The 22,146-nt window shown below is 41.9% G+C and overlaps 1 protein-coding gene across 1 annotated transcript; it reads left to right on the forward strand.

The window, feature by feature from the left end:
• The first annotated feature begins 392 nt into the window (after positions 1 to 392).
• Positions 393 to 19,058, forward strand: chrnb1l (cholinergic receptor, nicotinic, beta 1 (muscle) like). The gene is made up of 11 exons (XM_015946247.3): positions 393 to 651; positions 2,344 to 2,477; positions 2,755 to 2,799; positions 2,898 to 3,007; positions 3,664 to 3,772; positions 5,133 to 5,280; positions 5,367 to 5,552; positions 5,733 to 5,956; positions 7,079 to 7,260; positions 18,637 to 18,775; positions 18,844 to 19,058. The coding sequence occupies exons 1-11, from the start codon at positions 552 to 554 to the stop codon at positions 18,982 to 18,984; spliced, it is 1,518 nt and encodes a 505-aa protein (XP_015801733.3). The 5' UTR covers positions 393 to 551; the 3' UTR covers positions 18,985 to 19,058.
• The last annotated feature ends 3,088 nt before the right edge of the window (positions 19,059 to 22,146 follow it).

The following is a 22,146-nucleotide window of genomic DNA, read 5'->3' on the forward strand; positions in this document are numbered from 1 at the left end:
CCGATGATTGGTTTAAGCTTAACACAAGGCTTTATAAATGTCAGTAAGTGACCTAGAGGAGGTTTGAAAGCTGACAGAGGAGATGAAAGGAGGAGAGGTGATATGATTTAATTTGGAAGAGGAATGAGGGAGAGATCCGTTACCGGATGGAGAGGAAGTCATTTCAGCAAGAGATGCCAGCAGTAATCCTCTTCATCGCCAAACCACCACCATTCTACTCCACCTAGTCAATTTGTTCTGTCCTTCTCAAAATATCTCCATTGTCCTGACCCCATCCACTCCTCCTTCTCTCACCCCTCCTCCCTGTGCTAACGTCAGATTGGCGAGCACCAACAGGTGCCTATACCGCAGGCCTTTCAGTACAAACACATTCCACCCGCTCGTGACTCCCAACATGTTCACCCAATCATGTGGTTTCACCCATGGCATTATGGCTGAGGGTGTTGGGGGTAATACATGAACAGCTTCAGGAAGGCCTTCATTTGAAAGTACTGCAGAGAATAATCTGGTTTTAAACCATTTACTGGACCAGGAGAGTCAGCAAGGATGCCATGACTGCCTTCATGGGACAACTGAAGATAGAATTTAACCAAAGTGTGAGGATGAGCATGCTTTTCATGGTTTGCAGCTTTCTGTATCTCACCATCGTTGGTAAGAAATGTTTGTGTTACTTTATGTCACAATTTACTTTTATTCCATGAGCTTAATTTTTTTTTTTGATTAAAAAAAAAACTTCCAGTGGATGTGATTTCTGTTATTTTGTGTTTTCTAAAATAAAAAAAATACTGAGACTAATAAAACAATAGACAGATTGTTGCTCACCAGAGGAGCAGGATATTAAAATTGAACTGCCTATGACTTTGACAGTTGCCCTTTTGGGTGACCTGTGGCATGGTCGCTGCTCTCAACTCTATTATTATTTCCTGATGGGATGCCCAAAGGAGAATCCTTTCAACCCTTACCTTATTTATAAAAAATAGATGATTTAAGTACCAAAAAAATACAATAAAATATATATATAATTGCTTACAGACTTTCCTCTGGTGCTTTCAGCAGAGCTGCCCTGGTTGTTGCATCATCTTTGTCTCCTCTGTCATATCTGCTTGGATACTTTACATATTTGAAAGTGAAGCATCATCAGACTCTACTGCTGGGTTTGCAAAAGCAGACAAAGCTACAGAGCAGTGAAAAAATATTTGTCTTAGCAGATTTTTTCAGTTTTTGGCTTTTTGACACACAAAGCTATCTTGAGCTGAATTTTCTAGCATGAATGGTCTATTTAAGGTCAAAGGTCAGACTTTCTCCTTCAGGATTTTCTGCTAAAGAGCTGAACTCATGGTTCCATCTATTACAGCAAGGGGTGCTGAAGCAGTAAATCAGCCCCAGATCATCACACTACCACCACCATGCGTGATTGTTAGTATGATGCCCTTTGGTTTATATCAGGTGTAATGGGACACACAACCCAGTCTTCATAATTATTTCCCAAAAGTCTTTGAAAAATATGTTTTGTAGCAAAAGTCAGACAAAACTTGGTTTCTTATGTTTAGCAGAGGTCTTGGCCTCGGGACTCTCCTATGGAGGACATTTTTGGCCTCCTGTCTTATTTTAGCTGTTGAATCTTGATCTCTGACCTTAACCGTGATCAAGTGAAACTTGCAGAGCTTTAGATGTTCTGAGCTCTTTGGTTCTTAAATGATCTTAGAACGGGGTACGATGTGTTGATTTTTGAGATTGTTTAACCTACTTCATGAATAGATCGAGTAGTAGTGAGGCTAGTGTGTGGCCAGTGGAACTGAACTCAAATAATCACTGTTAATTCCTGATTTAACATCGATGTCAATAACTTTTCCACTGTATTTCATATTATGCTCCATTTCATTTACAATCTCTTTGAAGGTTTAACCAAGCCCTTTTAGCTTTTGGGTCACAGTTTAGCTTTGGCATTACAACAGAAGTGCACAAATGAGTCGTGGTAAATTTTGTTTATTCTAAAGTGGTGACTAATTAGTAAATAGTCCCATAGTAATAGTTGCTTAACCAATAGCTTTTGTTGTTACATGAATTATTTGAAGGTATTTTGCTTTTCTCGTGTTCTTGTACCAAACATCTCAACCTGTCCTTGTCCATTTAAACAGCACTAAATGGGATCAGATATTTTTAGCTTGTCATCTCAGAGGGAATTGTACTCCAAACGACAGCAGGTGTGACTCATTGATCCACAGAGAACAAACATAGTGTTGGCTGATTACAGAAGTATGCTTTGATCAATCATCTGATATTTGTTGTTGTATGACTCAACATGTCATCCACATCAGCATCCTGATTTGCTGTTTCACCCAGGAGCTTCAGAGACGGAGCGAAGGCTCCATAAAAAGTTATTTAAGGACTACAACATGAAAGTCAGACCAGCTCGTCACTGGGAGGAGAAGGTGATGGTGCGGGTTGGGATGACCCTCTCCCAGCTCGTCAGCTTGGTAAATATTTAAACACACAAGATGCTCTCATGCATAAAATCAAAGTTCTAGGTGATCTGGTGAAAACATGCACTTATATGTGTTCTGTATGAATCAGATCACTGCTAGAATTGGATGAAAACCAGTGGACATCTATGTTTATGTTTATGTATTTAGCAGATGGTTTTGGTCAAAGCGACTTAAAGGTGATAATCAAGCCAGGACTTGTCCAACAAGTCCAAACAGTTTTACACAAGTAGCACATTAATGTAAATCGTTTCCCCTGATTTTCCTACAGAATGAGAAGAATGGCGAGATGACCACCAATGTTTTCATGAATCTGGTATGAGCATGAGCTCCAACTCTGTCCACCAGCGGCCCACCTCTTATCTGCTCTGCTTTCCTAACTTTCGTGGTGGTTTTCCTTTTCCTCTGTCCCAGAACTGGACAGATTACCGGTTGTCATGGAATCCTGCAGAATATGACAACATAACAGTTTTGAGAATTCCTCCCAACAAGGTTTGGCGCCCTGATATCTACCTCATAAACAAGTAAGTTACACTCACATATTATTGTAGATGATCTAAAACTAAGCTCTGTAGAGTGTTTTAAAAACCAGAATGACCTTGAACCTTTTGGCTCGAACAGTTGACCCTATCGTGACCCCTTTGAGCTAGAAGGAGCCAAGATAACCACTTAAGCTAGCTAATCATCAAAACAATCGCATTTATATATATATATAAAAGAAAAGTGAAAAGAAAAGTACATTTGTGGGCCACGTTAGGAGGAGTCTTTGAATTTGGACAGCCTTTGCATCGCTTTTACGTAATCTGCTTTCAAGTAATGTAGTCCCTGAAGTCAGACACAACCTGAACTTGAGTAACTAGCTTAACTCTAAGTAGCTGTTAGCTTAATTCTAAGTAGCTGTTAGTTATATCTAAGTAGCTGTTAGCTTAACGCTGAGTAGCAGTTAGCTCTGCTGTGTGGTGGTTAGGCTTTTTCATTGTCTTTCCCTGATGATCGAAACTGATATGATTGTTGTCCTCAGTAGTACTATAAGTTAGTGTCTTATTAGATGTATGAACAATGCTATTTGTTAAAATCTGTGATTCATAATTTTTTTTAATAACAATATTAAGATTCCTGTCAGGGAGGACATGATTAGTTGTAATACAAGCAAAGTTTGTTCTTGTCCCTTCTCCCACAGTAATGACGGGCAGTTTGACGTGGCTCTGTACGTTAATGTCTTGGTTTACAGCAATGGGATGATAACCTGGTTACCACCAGCCATTTACCGCAGCTCATGTTCCATAGAGGTACTGTCTACTTTATCCAAGTGTTTGTTTCTCCATGGAGTTATGTTGGAGTAGTTACAGTTAAATTCAAAGCAGGTAAATGCTGGTATATATATATTTTTTTGTTTTTAAAAAGTAAAGTAATCCTAAAGGTCTATATGATGTCTAACTTAAAAATAAAAACACCCAACAGAGTGCATGTTATAAACAAGGCCATGTCTTCAGTCAATCAATCAATCAATCAATCAATCAATCAATCAATCAATCAATCACTCAGTCAAGCAACCAATCAATCAATCAACTAATCAATCAATCAATCAATCAAATTTTATTTGTATAGCATTTTTCATATCCAAAAAATACAGTTCAAAGTGCTTTATGGGTTAAAATCACCCCATATAACCCATAATCCCATAATTTCCCCAAAATATAAAAATATTTATGACAGTTGCACCACCCAAAAAAGTTGTAAGCCTGAATTGCTCTTTTTGGGAAGACCAGAAAGCAGGGCATTACAGTAGTCTATTCTACTGGTGATAAAAGCATGCATCAGCATCTCTGTGTTGGCCCAAGAGAGGATAGGGCGAACTCTGGCAATGTACTTTAGTTGATAAAAACCTATTTTAGTTATGTTTTTTATGTGTGGGATAAAAGGCAGCTCAGAGTCAAAAGTCACACCCAGGTTCTTCACTTGTTCAGAAGGATTAAAAGGCATTAATTGTACTTTTGGTAAAAGTTTCTCTCTCTGGGCCTCAGAACTGATGACTAAAACTTCAGTTTTGTCCTGGTTGAGCTGGAGAAAGTTTTCTGCCATCCAGGATTTGATGTTTAAAATGCAGTTAAAAAGTACGTCCATTGGCTGTGTGTCAGCATACACGGAGACGTACAACTGTGTGTCATGAGCGTAGCTGTGGAAATTCACCCCATGTCTCCTGATGATCCCGCCAAGAGGAAGCATATAAAAGTTAAAAAGTACTGGGCCTGAAATTGAACCCTGGGGCACACCACACATAATCCCTTGAACCCTAGAAGAGCAGGTATCCAAACTCACCATAAAAGTCCTGTCAATGAAGTAGGATGTAAACCATCTGCAAACAGCACCAGAAAAGGCAAATCTGTTTTTTAAACGAGTTAAAAGAATAGTGTGGTCTACTGTGTCAAAGGTGGCGCTAAGATCCAGTAGTACCAACACCGTTAACCTTCGGGCATCATCACTTACTCTAAAATCATTTAATATCTTCAGAAGGGCCGTCTCTGTGCTGTGGGTCACCCTAAAACCAGACTGAAATTTCTCTTGGGCATTATGAGTATTGACAAAATCACTAAGTTGAATTAAAACTAAACACATGTTTATTTCAGTAATACTTTTCAAACTCTGTAGGTGGCGTACTTTCCATTTGACTGGCAAAACTGCAGCATGGTTTTCCGCTCATACACTTACGATGCCTCTGAGGTAGACCTGCAGTACTATCTGGAGGAGAACGGGAATGAGATTGATGAGATTGTCATAGACAGCAATGCTTTCACTGGTCAGTTTACTGATCTACCATCGATGAAATCTGGCATTTGATGATCTGTTTGGATCCTAGCTCACCACAAATTTATCTCCCCACAGAGAATGGAGAATGGGCAATCCGTCACAAGCCCACAAGAAAGAACGTTAAGGATGACTTGTATGAGGACATCACCTTCTATCTCATCATTGAGAGGAAGCCTCTTTTCTACATCATAAACATCATCGTACCCTGCATCCTTACCAGTGTCTTAGCCATATTTGTCTTCTACCTCCCTCCAGGAGCAGGTCAGCTTTGTTGACATAATCATTTTTGAAGCTTAACTCACTTGGTTATCTATAAAAACAACTCATCTATCCATTTCAAAGCTGTCCTATTACATCTAGTTTAGGGTTGTTTATGTTCTCAAGAGTCAAATTCACAGATTTCCAAGGCTTTTCCTGATTGTTTATATATTCTGTTTGCAGGAGAGAAGATGACACTTTCTATTTCTGTCCTCATCGCTCTCACAGTCTTCATGCTGCTGCTGGCCGACAAAGTCCCAGAGACGTCACTTGCTATTCCAATTATTGTCAACTACGTCATGTTCACCATGATACTGGTCACCTTCTCTGTCATCCTGAGTGTGGTTGTACTCAACCTGCACCACCGAACACCCAGCACCCACATCATGCCAAACTGGGTTCGAAAGGTACTGAAGCAGAGCCCTGCATTGGGACTGGGATTCTGTGGGTCTCAAGGAACCCAACGCAAATCTCAAAGGAGCAAAATAATTGTTATAGTGCTGTAGGTGGGACTGAGCAGCAAAAATAGAACGCAGTTACCATGATTGTTGGTAGGATGGACAGTAGATCTGAGGTCGATAACAGAGCCCTACATGGGGGTCTTGTGAGGTCCAAGCAGGCCCAGTATGAATCTTATTGTAAGACTGCTGAGGATTCAAGTGGGTTGCTAAGAACTGGCCGTGGGTCTGAAGATTGTCAGTAGGATTGAGAGTACAACTGACATTGGTAACAAAATTAAAACACGAGTATACCACTAAAGAAAAGGATGAAAATCCAAAATATGGAAAGGCTTGTTCATCTAACATCTGGCAAACTCTGTGTATATAAGCATACTTGATCATAAAGTATGGATTTTTCTAAAATAAAGGTGGAATATGGAACATTTTAATAAAAAGCTGGATTGTGAAAAAATAATACCTCCACGGGACATTTAGACGTGTGCAGAATGAATGTGCAGTCTTCCCTTCAAAAGCTACATTTAAATAAATAAATAATGAAAATTGTATTTTTACAGACACGACACTGAGTTTATGCTTACATCTAACAGACACTAGAGGGTACTGTTGTGCTAAAAATTCCGCTTGGACAAGGCAGGGCTGGTACTGTGTAACATGGCGGACTATACAAGTCAAGCAGCTGATTTTGAGCCCACGAGATGTTCCAACGGTAAATACTGTTGTAAAACTTGTAAACTTATTAGTAGAAACGAGTCCTTATCCTGTACGATTCGTCACTGAGCATGGTGCTGGCTGGTCACTTATTATGTCAGCAGTGAACCAACACCCTGGAACATGGCTGGAAAATATTTTCTGTTGTTGCAGCCATCACCTCTACTAGATGTCGCCAGAGTGTCCATGTTCCATAGTGAACCTTTAACTCAGGAGTGATAGAAACAGACTGCAGAAATGTTTAGATAATCAGTGGGAGTAGGATTTTTAAAAACAATCAGGACTTGATACTGAAGCATCCCCTGAAAGTCGTAAAGTAACACTATACAACCCAGCTGTGATTACTGTGTACATTTGCAGATTTTTATTCACATCCTGCCCAAGTACATTGGTATGATGAGACCAAAACCAGAAGAACCTATGCTGGAGGAAGAATCTGAAAAGGAGAACACGTCCACCCAGAACTTCAGTGGACGACAACCTAAAGGAGAGTACTTCTTCCGCAAGATCAACCCCGATCTCGTCTTGCCCTGGAGAGGACGGTAAGGCCGCATTAAGCCTACTTTATGCTTCTGCATCTGCGTTGGTGGGGTACACGCAACGCCATTATCCTTCCTTGCGTAAGCTCTCCAGCAGGCTCGCGTGCACGTACGGAGTCGAGCCCACTTTTCTAAACTTCCGTCCAATGAGACGGAGAATGTAAGCTTGTGATTGGCCAGGACACCACTTTCGTCAACAGCACCAAAATTGTGCCCTCAAAAGTACAAAGAAACGGAGCGGCTTGAAGAATACCTCACAGAAAAACTTAGAATATGAACGTCTTATTCGCCTATGACTGAAGGAGTAAAAAGATACAGCAAGCTATTTTTCGTGGATGGAAGTGACGGGAAACGTAGATTTAGAGGTGCTGAGCGCATGCATAGGTGGAGGAGAATGAGAGACAAATTTCATCCGTGTTAGAAAGTCTCTGAAATACCAAAAACATAATATAAACACAATAGTAAATGCACTATCTTGGACCAGATAAATGACAGGGTGGTACCACAGAACAGCACTAGGCCCTCTGTTGTCCTGGTAGGGAATGGCTTTGCAACACTTCCCAGGAGACAGAGAAGTCCCAGAGCAAAACGTCTCTGTCAATGTGTGTGTCTCTACTTTGTGGAGCTGACGCAGAAGCATAAACTAGGCTTTATACTTGTAATTGTTAGGGTTCATCATAAAACATCTTAATCTAGAGAACTTTAGAGATGGGTTAGTTTACATCTAAACCTGAAAACATGCTGGAATCCATCTTACCCCTAACTGTGTGGATCTGGTAATAAACTAAAGAAAATGGGTGGTATTTACTTAGGGAGAGGTGATTACTCGTGATTACTGAGGAGCTGGGCTGAATAATGGATAAAGGACAGGTGTGATTGACTTAATGGTCTGAGGAAACCAGTGGGCCTTCAACATATGGAGGAATCCAAGAACTGAAAACTTAATAAATACAAGAAACTTTGAAACACATAACTAAATATTTCCTGCCAGAAATAGAATCTGATAATGGACCTGAGGTACAAAATCCCGAAGATCAAAATAATAACGAGAATGTGAGAATGTGAGGAGAATGAGGATGTGATGAAAATAAACATCAACACTAAAATCTCGAGAAATGACCAACAATATAATATTTTTTTAACCATTTGAAACTATTAGGTTTAACGTAAAGTCGAGACTGTACAATTGACATCCACATCACCCATATCTGTCAAACACTCTTAAACCTGGCATACAGCAGCCATCTTTAAGATAAAGTCTGCTAGTGCCACTGGTTGGGCAGTGCCCATGGCTAAAGACCAAAGGTGACAGATCATTTGCTGCTGTGGTCCCCAGACTCTGGAGCTCTCTCCCCCTGAGCCTGAGATCAGTGGACTCAGTGGTCTCCTTTAAAAAGCAGCTGAAAACTCACCTGTTTAGGCTTTGGTGCCACCTTTGTCACCACCCTCTCCTTGTTCTGTTCTTATTCCGCCTTTCCCAGGATCCATTGATTGTCCTTTTTCCTACTCATTTTCTCTTTCCCTTCCTTTACATTTTTGTTCACATACATTGTTTTATTGTTTTTTTTTTCCCTTTTTTATCCATGCTTTGAATCTATTTTTAATATTTTTAAATTACATTTTTGGTTCTTGTGAAGCGCCTTGTGATTTTTTTTCTTGAGATGTGCTACATAAAAGATAATTTTCTTTCTTTCAAATTTCTTTCTAAAATGGCCACCATGTTGAATTTTCAAGTTGTCAGTTGAGTGGATATAGTCTACTTGCACTGCGCCCTGCGGTCTCTATCTAGCAAAGTGCACTTGGAGGAAGTGTGCAGTGAGGCTTCGGGTGCGTGGTACACAAGTGCGCAAAGCGGGACACTGACTGTAAAATCATCAACCTTGCTTTCGTTCTTTTTTAAACACAGAAACAGTTTTGTTTACCTGTTTGTAGCTACGGTTTCGCCGACAGCTGCCGGCTTCTTCAGGCTGACGCTGATGGTGGCGCGTCACTTCCTTCTCCGTTTATCTGCGGGCAGCAGAGGACGTTGTCGCCCTCTACTGCCCGCTCTCCCCTCTCCGACGATGCAGTCCCATGCGTGGTCCAGCGTGTAAACTCCGTCGTCCCTGTTCATGGTCCCACATCCACGTCTCCTTATCTCGATTGCTTCCTTGATCCATCTTTTGTATTTTTGTTGTTCAGTGGTTATGATCAGTGGATATGATGTCCATAATAAATATTGGTCTGTGTGTGTTGGTTTCCTGTATGTGTTTATGTTTAGGGTCCCGTCGGTCTGCCTGGTGATTTTCATGTCCATAAATGCTATACTGCCTTCTGTTTCTAACTCATAAGTGAATTTTATGTTGCCCGTGTCGTCAATATTCTTTAAGTGTTGTGTTAGTGTTTCTGTTTGACCTTTTGGTATGATTTCCAGTATGTCGTCTACGTAGCGTTTCCATAGTTTTATTTTGCAGTTTGGGGGGGCGGTGGCTATGGCTTTTTGTGGAGTCATCTACGAAATCCCATGCAAAATATGCAATAAAACATACATAGGAGAAACCGGACGCCAACTCAATACACGGACAATAGAACACAGAAAGGAGTGCGAGAAAGAGGCAAATCGTAAACACACAAGAGCAGCAAAAGAAGAAGCAGAAAGTACAATAAAAAAGTCAGCCGTAACAGAACATTGCTTAAGAGAAAACCATATAATGGACTGGGACAGCACACGGATCATAACCACTGAACAACAAAAATACAAAAGATAGATCAAGGAAGCAATAGAGATAAGGAGACGTGGATGTGGGACCATGAACAGGGACGACGGAGTTTACACGCTGGACCACGCATGGGACTGCATCGTCGGAGAGGGGAGAGCGGGCAGTAGAGGGCGACAACGTCCTCTGCTGCCCGCAGATAAACGGAGAAGGAAGTGACGCGCCACCGTCAGCGTCAGCCTGAAGAAGCCGGCAGCTGTCGGCGAAACCGTAGCTACAAACAGGTAAACAAAACTGTTTCTGTGTTTAAAAAAGAACGAAAGCATGGATTTACAAAGACACAGCAAGAACACACCTAAGATCATCAACCTTAACGCATGGCGGTTGCAGTTTGTGCTACTTTTGTTAAAAACCTTTCTTGACAATTTTCAAACAGTTGACAAAAGTTACATTCATTGCTGTCCACATTACATCTTAGTCCAAAATATTCAGAGCATGAATAAATAAAATGAATTTCTTTCGTTTGAAAAGACATATTTTCGGAAAAGAATTTGAGCCATTGTTCTTCCTCTCAAAATTCCCACACAGCAATGGATTGTGAGTAATACTCTTCGCCCAAGTCCACATCGATGCAGACTTGGGGAAAGTATGATGCGAGGGTGCAAAAGGGGCATGATCAACTTCCGCGGATAGGGACACCCGACGCACTTGCACCCCTGGACTGGAACGTACAACGATGGAAGTGCGAGTACTGGGATTGGACCTTACTGACTAGAGCCAGTCACATCACATTTGGTGTTTTGGTCACATTTGGCACAATTTTGGTCTCGTTCCTTTTAATCTGCCTAAACAGTAAGTCAGTCAGTCAGATCCTGGTAAAATAATAATAATAATAATAATAATAATAATAATAATAATAATAATAATATAATAATAAATGTTGTGCACCTTGTAAGTAGGTAAAATTGTACCACCAACTCCTCAACAAAGACATGGTTTCCACACGGGGAGCCTACCAAGGGTGAGGGGAAATGTAAGCTGCACAATGAAAAACCCAAAATGACTTTCCTTTAGACAGGCGGTGCAGGGTGGATTGGATCGTGTCAAAAACAAACCAACTGCTGAAGGTCAGCTTTGGTCTCATCGAGGCTAAACTGATTCTTTTAGAGTTAATAAAATCCAAAGCAGGCATGAATCTTCTTTGTAGAGCATGCCAGAGTGTGGCTGTTGGATCTGATGCCAGACCTGCAATTACAGTAAAGCAGACAATGCACCAGAGTTGGCAGATTATAACAATCGTCAGAGGAGCCCGGAGAATCCGTGGAGACTAAAACAGGATGTGCCTGTCCTGCATACGCTCATGTTTACAGCTACCTAATGAGAGGCAGCATGGAGGTGGCAACAGAAGCTAGATCACTTTAGTTAGAACTACTACTATTACTATTATTATAATTTTTATAAATATATACATTATTATTATTATTTCATTATACACACACACACACACACACACACACACACACACACACACACACATATATATATATATATATATATATATGTGTGTGTGTGTGTGTATATATACATATAATTTCATTGTTATTATTATTATTTCTATGATAACATTTGTATTTTATTTTCTTTGTAAATTAAAGTTTTATATTCTTGTTTTCGTTCTTTTTCACATTTTTTAACATTTTTTTTAGATTATTTTAGACTCAAAGTGTATCCAAATGATTTGGTCATAAATGGTTAATAAATTAATTTTTTGGGTAATTCCGTCACTTAGTGTCTCAGTTTTTAACCCAATTTCATGTTTATCCTCAATTTATTTGCTAAGTTCAGATTGTCAGATCCTCCTTTTGTCACAAGTTTGTTTTTATTGGTTGCCATTAAACCTCCGGACGTTTCTAGCTTCCATGACTAACAAGAACTATGAAGACGTGTCCCTGCCAGGTCCCTGACACTTACATCGACTCACTCCTATTCATTTATCAATCAACTGTCACAGTCCAGTAAGATATGGGTTAATGACTCTGTTCCATGGATCGCCACTTTGGTATTTACATCTTAACTCTGTGTTTCGTTACAAATCCCCATCTAACCATGTCTGCCCCTAAAGCATCCAGATGGAGTGTCAGGATTAGTACCTTCATACCTGGTCCCATATACAACTTTCAAACATGACACTTGGACCATTTAGCCAGAAAATTAAAAACAATATTTTTGTGTATTTTTTAAATCTCTTTTAAACTGATTTCTACAGTAAAGCCCCTAAACACCATCCTTCTTAAAAATCTGTTTAAATTGTTTAGAATAAGTTAATCAGTTTGCTAGGAGGAGAATCATCTACTCTAAATCTGAGACCATGGTCTTTAGTTGAAAAAAGGGTAGAATGCCTTCTCCAGGTCAGGGATGAGGTCGTGCCCCCAGTGGAGGAGTTTAAGTATCTCAGGGTCTTGTTCACAAGATCAAGGCTTATTGGTGCTGCATCTGCAGTGATGCAGGCGGTCTGTCGTGGCGGGATTCTCTGGAGGTTTCTTCCTGTTTAAAGGGAGTTTTCCTCTCCACTGTCGCTTTATGCTTGCCTAGTATGAGGATTGCTGTATAGTCACTGACTATAGGAAACATTTTTTTCTGATTGGCTTAATGAACTGACCTGAATTGGAATGTTTATTATGTGAAGTGCCTTGAGACGACTCTTGTCGTGATTTGGCGCTATATGAATAAACTTGAATTGAATTGAATTGAATTGAAGAGAGAGCTGAGCCTGAAGGTAATTAAAGCTCTCGCTTTGCCGCTCGGTCTACTTTCCAACCCTCACCTATGGTCTCGAGCTTGTGGTAGTGACGTAAAGAGTGAGATGCACGTCGGGAGGAGCCAGTTGAGGTGGCTCGGGCATCTAGTTAGGATGCCTCCTGGACATCTCCCTGGTGAGGTGTCCCGTGCACCTCCAAACGGGAGGTGACCTAAAAGAAGACCCAGGACACGCAGGAGGGACTATGTGTCACAGCGGCCAAGCAACACCTTGGGATTCTCCCAGAGGAGCTGGCCCAAGTGGATGGGAAGAGGGAAGTCTGGGCCTTTATGCTTAGGCTACTGCGCCGCGACCCGACCCCAGATAAGCAAAAGAGAATGGATGGATGGATGGATGGATGGATGGATGGATGGATGGATGGATGGATGGAATCATTTTTTAATGAAGGTGAAGGATGAAAATGTTCGACACTGCAATTTCTGAAATGTGAACAAACCTGTATTACATCACCAGATTATTAGGCCTAATCTTGAAGAAAGCCTGGAGCTTGCCACTCAGCGCTGGCATCAGAAACATCTCATTGGTCCGGTCAACCAGAACTTGTTCTTGGTTTCTGCTGTTCTAAAGGAATCAGGTTCAGCTCCAGCTAAGCCCCACACACCCACTGACAGTCGCCAGGACCTAAGCCTCTGTTTAGGTTGGGCATTAGGGGTAATCCCACAAAAGGTGGTAGATGGAGCCAAAAATAGTTTGGAAGTGAAGGTCATTGCTTCATTGTTTGTGTTTCAGCACTTTGTTCCTCATATCTTTCATTGATAGACACAAGGAGGGGGTGGGGTTCCTGTGGTCCACAGCCTGGTCCTGGGTCTAAGTTAGGAGGGATCCATGGATGCATCCCATTCCTCTCAGCACGGATCTGTGGCTCCACAGCCCAAACACAGTCAACCACAGGCATCACGCTTCTATCAGCTGCTTCTTTTCTTTCTGTCTGACGCCATTCTGCAACTGGTGCCTCACGCCGTCTGTAACCGCACGCTAAACACACACGCTGCAGACAGCTGCAGGTTTACACACACCATGCATTCATAAAATGTACATCACGGATGTGGTCAGCGACTGGGATCAGCAGGTTGCAGTTTGGTCAAAACTACAAGCTCTGATGATTTTGCTGGTTTAGCTGCCGGTTCATGCTAGCACAGCAGGTAAATGGAGAAATACAAAAGGGAACATTTTGATTTTGGTATTCAAACAACGTAGGATTTCTGTAAAAGTGTTTCTACTCCAACCATTAAAAGTAACTAAGTACTGCTTGTTTATACAGATTAGGGTGTTGGCTCCTTGGTTAAATAGGGGATTATTTTAGACATTAGCCATCTAATCTTAGCTATATATATATATATATATATATATATATATATATATATATTTATATATATATATATATATGTGTGTGTGTGTGTGTGTGTGTGTGTGTGTGTGTGTGTGTGTGTGTGTGTGTGTGTGTGTGTGTGTGTGTGTATGTATGTATGTATATATATATACATTGTATCAGGTAATATAATCAGCTACAAAACTTGAATTGATCAATTAGTGGATTTTACTGATGAAAACTAATCACTAAACTTTAGAAAATCTTTTTTTTTACTTTTTAATAAAAAAATAAAATAGAAGTTTTCATAAAAAATGTTATTAGAACTATATTAACTTCATCCAGCATCACAGGGTTAAAATCGTTGTTAAGGTGTGTTAAAGAGATGAAAACAAAAGATGGCGAATGTTTCTGAGCTATGTTTGTGTTTAAACTTTTAAAACCATAGTTTAACGCTCCAGTTGCTCTCGTCAACATGGCTGAATGTGTTGTTTTCTTTGTAGAACAGCTGTGAGGGGAGTTAAAGTTCAAAGGTCACGGCATGCCATAAATGTTTTCTCAATGTTGCCCTGTGTGTGTGTGTGTGTGTGTGTGTGTGTGTGTGTGTGTGTGTGTGTGTGTGTGTGTGTGTGTGTGTGTGTGTGTGTGTGTGTGTGTGTGTGTGTGTTGTCTTTATAATTTTAACCTGTAGTGTGTGGACATTTCTGCATCATGGGGACATTTTGCTGGTCCACACAAGGCTACACACCCTAAAACTTGGTTTTAGGTTTGGTGTGAATCAACTTTTAGTTTAGATTAAGGTTAGGCATAGTGGAGTCACTAAAATAAATGGAGGTCAACGGAGGATCCGCACAAGCACATAAATACAAGTATGTGTAAAATGTACAAAACGACTTTTATTAATTTGACCCGAATAATCGTAGCCGCTAACGCTAAAGTAGCTTTGTAAACACACACAGAACTCCTGATATGGTTATCACTAAAATGAGTCAGAATATTTTACAGCAGGGGTGTATGAGATTAATATCCTGTTTGAGAGCATTGAATGTTGTTTTCATGCTCAGATCTAATTCTGTTCTCTGTCCAAACGACAGCCAATAGGAAGCCAGATATCATGCTGACCTATGATCTCATCACGGTCAGGTGACCTGATTTTATCTGCATCCTCTGCTGGTCCGTCTACTGTTGATATGTATGTTTGGGGTACGTGGGGCGCTAGACCTTTGCTGTTGGGAATCTTGAGAAAACGAGCACACCTAGAAGAAGAATGTGACAAGCTCATTGGTCAGCATCATACCTGGCTTCCCATTGGCTGGGAGACTTTTGGCAGGATTGTGTCACTTCTATCCAAGAGGAGAGGAAAGATCTATGAGAGCGTTTGGATAAAAAGCCTGAGTGAATATAGGAGCAGAAACTCCAGAGAAGGATGCTAGTATGAGCTGAAGGGTTCATGTTAGAGCAAGGGGAGTGTTTTCAGAGCTAGCCATACAGGATCTGAGCATTAATGTAAACACTGCCTTTTAATGAAGAAAGAATGCTTTTATTAAGGGCAGGATATTAATCCTAAAATCACGTTTAGGGCCACATACGGCCCCAGGCTGAGCTTTACATGCTTCTGCACACCATGGCAAATTAAAACCCAGAGCTGTTGAAGACTAGCCTAGTGAACTAGACCAAATTCTTGCTTTATATATATATATATTAGGGCTGGGACTTGATTAAAATTTTTAATCTAATTAATTACAGGCTTTGTAATTAATTAATCTAAATTAATCGCATTTTAATCATTCAGGAAAATGTGCTCTCAAAGTAAAACTTAATTAAAATTATGAGACAGAGAATCAAACATTAGACATGGTTATTACTGTAAACTAAAGCTTTTAATAAAAAATGCATTTTAATTATTCAAATGTCACTGTGTGATATGAAACAAAACCCAAATCAACTAAAATTTATAATTACAAATAGAAAACACCTGCAAAGGGTTCCTGAGCCTTTAAATAGACTCTCTGTCTAGTTGAATGACTGAAATAAATTTGACTTTGCACCAGATCCTAATTTTTCCAGTTTCACTTGTTTGTATAATTGGGAGTTTTTATTAGCATTTCTACTCATAATGTAGTAAAAACACACATATAAATAATAATCCTTCAAAATGACAGTAGAACAGGCACAAATATGATCTAGGACTTAAATGTACTCACTTTTAACACCAGAGCAGGCATGGCATATTCTGAGAATGATCAGGAACACTAACTGGTTCCAGTTGGATGACTGGAGGTTGATGGGATGAAAAAAGATCATGGCGAGGAAATAATGATCTGACGAACAGGTGAGCGGGCCTTCCTTATATGGGAAGTCCTGATGTCACGTTAAGAAGGGGATGCTGCAGACCCGCAGATTCACGCCTGCAGCAGCGAATCTGGTGTGATCTCCAGCCTGATCACAACTTCCTCGCTGCCCCTGATGCACTTAAGCATCCGCCCCTTAGCTGATGACAGCTTCAACACACCTTGCTGCTTAATGATAGTAATGCACAGGGGCGTCGGACTGGGGGGGGGAAGGGTACCGTTTACCCAGGGCCCACTGCAGGGAGGGGCCCTGAGACAGCTTTGAATAAAAATGTTTTATTGTTGTTGTTTTTTCCCCCCAACTTACTTAATGTCTTAATAAACTTCCCTTTACCTGGATAAAGAGGTTAAGAAACAGAATTTCGCCTTAAAAATAATAACTGAATAATCTCTGAGGCATCTATCACCCCTTGAAAATGTGCAAAGTGGTTTAGTCCACACATGCGGCCAGGGGCTGCACGGCCGCATGTACAGCTATGAGACATCACAGACACTGTTGCCAACTTAGCGAATCTGTCACCATTTATAACGACTTTTCAGACCCCCTTAACGACTGTTTTTCAAAAAAGCGACTAGCGACAATTCTGGTGACATTTCCGACCCTCCTCAGCTACTTCGACTACAACTTTGTTGCCGAGATGCCGACTTTACCTGCAGATTAGAGATGCATTTGAAGCGACAGGACCGTGTCCTTCCTCCAGATGATCAGAAAGAAAATGATCTGCGCATGTGCATGCAGCATGATCATGCTACCCCCGTTGACCAATCAAACCATTTGTGGGTTTTCACCCTCCAACTAATAAATTTGTTTTACAGAGAAAATAAATTTATTTGTAAAAAAGAAATATCCAAGTATTTAAGACCAATTTTTTCCTTTTGTTAGTCACACACTGGCCACCCACCAACAGATATCCACCTATTTTCAGACTTTGTATCAGTTCTATAGAGAATTGAACATACATTAAACAGCCTTTTTAAAGGCTACTTTACACTGTTTACTTTTGCTTAGAAAGCAATAATTTCTTTAATTCCTATATACGTTTTTTCATCTTTTAAACATTTATTTCTCCTTCCTCTTTCTAAAGTGTCCCCAGCCTTTTTTTATTGCTTACCATTTATTAATTTCTCAATTCACCTCACATTTTCCCCAACTCAAAATTAAAAAAATTGTTTTTACTTCTTTCATCCTGTCCCACCTCCTTGTTTTCCCTTCATCATAGTGACACAGATTTCGATAAAAAACAGACATTTAACATTTTATTAGACAAATTGGCAAAGTAAATACATTACAACAATGACACAACCAAAATCCTATTTCCAAAAGTACCGCAAAGAATGGGAGTCACTACCTGAATTTAAAGGTTGGCTGAAACCACATGCAGGTAGTGACATTAGAGCTACCTGCATGTACTGCAAAACAGACCTCTATGCAAAGTTGTCAGACATTAAAAAGCATGCAGCTACCCAGAAGCACATCGAGAAGGCTAAGCCTTACAATCAGGCATAAACAACAATAAACATAGACAACCTCTCACACATCTCCAGGATAAAATAGCTTCTAAGTTTTCAGCTTTTCCAGCTGGCAGAAGCAGCTGAGGACCTCTAGTTAAAGTGGAGCGTAAAGGTTGGTTTATGCTTGACGCGTCCGCGAGGTCCGCACGGCTCCGTGCGGCGAAATTGCGTCATTTTAACAACCACGCCCCTCCACTGCATCTCCGCACGGCCCAAAATTTCCACAACGCGCACCTAGGACAATTTCTAACCACGCGGACGGTCGGATGCGGAAAAACATGGCGGACCGGCAAGAACTAGTATGGCAGAGGTTCATAAATACAGACATTTGTGTGATTCAGCTCTCAGATATCAACGTGATCAACATGTTGTTAATAATTCTTGGAGAGAAATAGTTTACACTGTTGGAAAAGACGAGGACGCTGTTAAAAATGCTGAAATGCCATGTTGTAAACAGTCATTTCTACTTCTACTATGGTGTAGTGTTGGATGCATGCCGTAGAGCTCCATGCTGCCCCCTACAGTTTGGGAGAATATTGGCTCACCGCAGAGACGAGCCGCACGAACCATAAACGCTGCGAGTGGTGAAGCGCGTTCCATCCGTGAGCCGCATCACCAAGCAGAAAGTGAATGTGTCAAGCATAAAACAAGCTTAAGGTTAAGGTGCTCCTCCTCCCTGCCTTCCCTTTGCAGATGTGAGAGCACGGTTCAGCTCCAGTGGCTCCCAGACTCTGAGCGCTTCTGTCTGGTTCTCCCTCCCAACCTGAAGTCGGCCATCTCTGCTGTGACGTACGTCGCTGAGCAGCTGAAAAAGCAGGACACGGACGACTCGGTGAGCCCCGGGCAGCTTGTAGTCCAGGTCTGTTCAAGGTGCTGACTTGGTGTTTGTGCTTGTTCCAGATGACTGAAGACTGGCAGTACATCGCCCTGGTGGTGGACCGTCTCTTCCTGTGGTTGTTTGTCATCATCACCACCCTGGGAACGCTGGCAGTGTTCCTGGACGCCAGCTTTAATTACACACCTGACAACCCTTTCCCGTAGAGCATCCTCTGAACACTCTATTGTTGTTTCTGTTTAAATAAAGTCATGTTGTCATCTGAGGGCAAAAGACTTGATTCACATGTTTGAGCTCGACTCAGCTGTGATTTATGGAACAAGAACAGGCTTGAGTTTGTGACCAATCAAGCTGTAGTTTCACTTTTGGGACAGTAGAGGGCAGCAGTGAGTGGGTGAAATTATGACTCCATGAGGCTGTCAACCAGTGATTATTGAAGGTCTAATTAATCCAAGATGGCAGCCAATAACAACAGAAACATGGATATAAATTGGTTGTGTAGACAGATGTTCAGTTTCTGCGTCCCCACCTCCTGCTCGCCATCTGGTTAGTTCTCGTTTTCTTAATGAGAGCACAGCTAGCAATTTTTCTGCTGCTATTGTTCTTCTGATAACGACCCAGATTCCTTAACTTCTCAGTTTAACGAGCACTGCCTCTCCATTCTGGACAACATCTGTCCTGTCAGAACCAGATTGGTTCCTGCAGTGAACCCTACTCCCTGGTTTGCTGACAGCCTTCGCAGCCTGAAGCGCCAATGCAGACAAATTGAGTGCTTGTGGAAGAAAATCCATCTCCACGTCCATCTGCTGCACCTAAAGGATCTTCTGACATCTTTTAACTGCAGTCAGAGACGCTAGGGTTTCCAGGTGGGTGTCCTAGAGCAAAGGGAACCCCAAGGTGCTGTTTAACACCATCAGCAGCATCGTCTCTCCTGCCACTCCTACAGCCTCCATCCACTCTGTTGCAGACTGTTAGCCTGGCAAGCCAGACTAAATAAATGTATTATTTAGTCTGGCAATGCTCCATTGACGGCTCTCGGTTGTGGGGCGGGTTCTACCGTTGTCTTTCAAATGATCTCTGCATGCTACTGGACAATGAATGTGACATACTCTTGTCTGTAAAGGTTCTCAGTCATCCAGGTCATTGTAGTCTAATGAGCTTTGAAAGAAAAGCGTCTGGACTTCTTTGAGTTGCTTGAAGACGTTTCACCTCTCATCCGAGAGGCTTCTTCAGTTCTAAGGTCAAATGGTGGAGAGTCCTAGATTTAAACCCAGTGGGAGTTTCCCCCCGAAGAGGGAACAAAAGACCCCCTGTTGATCTTCTACATAAACACATGAGCCAAGGTGTGAGGGTGACATACTCTTGTTTCACTCATTTGCATCATCCCACCCACCAGGCATATAGAGTGCCCTGATTGGCCCACAAAGCGGATAAAGCTCTGTGATTTGTTCACTAAGCAGATAGAGCACTATGATTGGCCCACCGTTATGGACCAATCACTGCTCTTTATGTGTTTGAAACCCCTCTAGAGAGCTGTGATTGGCCAGCCAGAGTCCTGGTAGGAGCTGCAGAGGTTCCAATGGAGCATGCCTAGACCAAACTTTGCAAAGTAAGAATTTGGTCTAGTTCACCAGGATAGCAGACTGTGAAAACTTTCTGTCTTTCTTTGTGGACAAAGTCAATAAGGTTAGATCTAGCATCTCTCCTTCAGCCTTATCGCCACCTCTCCCGACTCCAACCAGGCCCATCATCCTAGACAGCTTTGCTCCTGTTTCTTTGCCTGAGTTAACCAAACTAGATAACTCAATGAAGACCTCTGCATGCCCCCTCGACATCTTACCCCGGCTTTCCACGGGAGCCGTCAGCAGCACATTACTGCAGCAGCACGTCATAGCTGCTGATAGGAACCGCTGTGGTCAACAGAACCTTTTCCACTGGAGCCGTCAGCAGCGCGAGTCGGCCGCGTCTCAGGAGCAGCATGTCGCGGCCATTACGCGCCGGTTCTATTTTCTACGTGCGACGCCTCTGAAACGGGTCAAGTTCGACATTTTTGGGGAAGGAAAGACAGGAAATCGGACAGGAAACGGAGCGAAGCTCCCGACCTTTTCAGAATAAAGAACGTACTGCCTTCCGGTTGCTTTACTTTAAAAAAAAATTACTAACTGTGCGGCCCCGTGAGAAGTCATCACCTAGCTAGCGGTCTCCTTTGTTTTTCAGGTCCGTATTGGCGATTATAAAACGGACAGAACATAAAACACAAAACTTTTGGAGCCATGTTGTAGTTTTCTCCTGCTTGTTGTTGTGTTTACTGACGAAGTCACTCGTGTGACTTCGTGCTCTGTCGGTGACAGCTGCTCCCCTGCTGCTTCGCGTCTCGTGGGAAGGGCCAAGCAGCAGTTTACGCGAGCAAGACGTGCTGCTGCAGTAACGTGCTGCTGACGGCTCCGGTGGAAACCCGGGGTTACCCTCATCTTTGTTTAAAAGTGCTTTTCAGTCCATCGGTCCCAGCGTGCTCTCTATAATTAAGGCGTCTCTGGTCTCTGGTCAGGTCCATGCTTACTTTAAGAACGCTGTAATCCACCCGTTTCTTAAAAAACCGAGTCTTGACCCCTCTCTCCATAGCAGCTTCAGACCCATCTCTAAACGTACAATCATCTCCAAGATCTTGGAAAAGGTTGTGGCTAAACAACTCACAGCTGCTCTTGATGAACATAACATCTATGATAGCTTCCAGTCAGGTTTTCATAGAGCTCATTCTACTGAAACAGCTCTTCTTAGGGCAGGGGTGTCCAATCCTGGTCCTGGAGGGCCGGTATCCAGCAGGTTTTGTGGTTTTTCCACTCCAACAGACTTGATTCAGTGGTTGAAACACCTGTGCAGCAGCTCATCAGGCTCTGCAGAAGCCTGTTAATTAGCTGCTGATTGAAATCAGGTGTGATGAAACAGAGTTCAAACTAAAACATGCAGGACACCGGCCCTCCAGTACCAGGACTGGACACCCTTGTCTTAGGGTCTCTAATGACCTTCTGACTCAGTGATGCAGGGGACTGTTCTGTTCTGGTCCTGCTTGACCTGACTGCAGCCTTTGACACTGTTGACCATAACCTGCTACTGGAGAGGCTGAGAGACTGGGTAGGCCTATCAGGATCTGCTCTGGAGTGGTTCTCCTCTTATCTTTTTGAGTGTTCCTTTTCTGTGGCCGTCTCCAAGTTTAGGTCCTCCACCACTTCCCTTACCCATGGTGTCCCACAAGGTTCTGTGCTGGGGCCTCTGCTCTTCCTCCTCTATCTGCTTCCTCTTCAGCACATCCTGAGTTCCTTCAAAGGAATCTCCTACCATCTTTACGCAGATGACATCCAACTGTACAT

This window comes from Nothobranchius furzeri, chromosome 2 (genome assembly GCF_043380555.1).
Source record: "Nothobranchius furzeri strain GRZ-AD chromosome 2, NfurGRZ-RIMD1, whole genome shotgun sequence".
Classification (NCBI taxonomy): Eukaryota; Metazoa; Chordata; class Actinopteri; order Cyprinodontiformes; family Nothobranchiidae; genus Nothobranchius; species Nothobranchius furzeri.

What these genes read in the sequence shown, in the direction of transcription:
- chrnb1l (XM_015946247.3), top strand. Translation starts at nt 552, where the DNA reads ATGACTGCCTTCATGGGACAACTGAAGATAGAATTTAACCAAAGTGTG. An exon ending in GATATCTACCTCATAAACAA is followed by an intron (nt 3,008 to 3,663) that starts GTAAGTTACACT and finishes CTTCTCCCACAG; the next exon opens with TAATGACGGGCAGTTTGACG. An exon ending in GCAGCTCATGTTCCATAGAG is followed by an intron (nt 3,773 to 5,132) that starts GTACTGTCTACT and finishes CAAACTCTGTAG; the next exon opens with GTGGCGTACTTTCCATTTGA.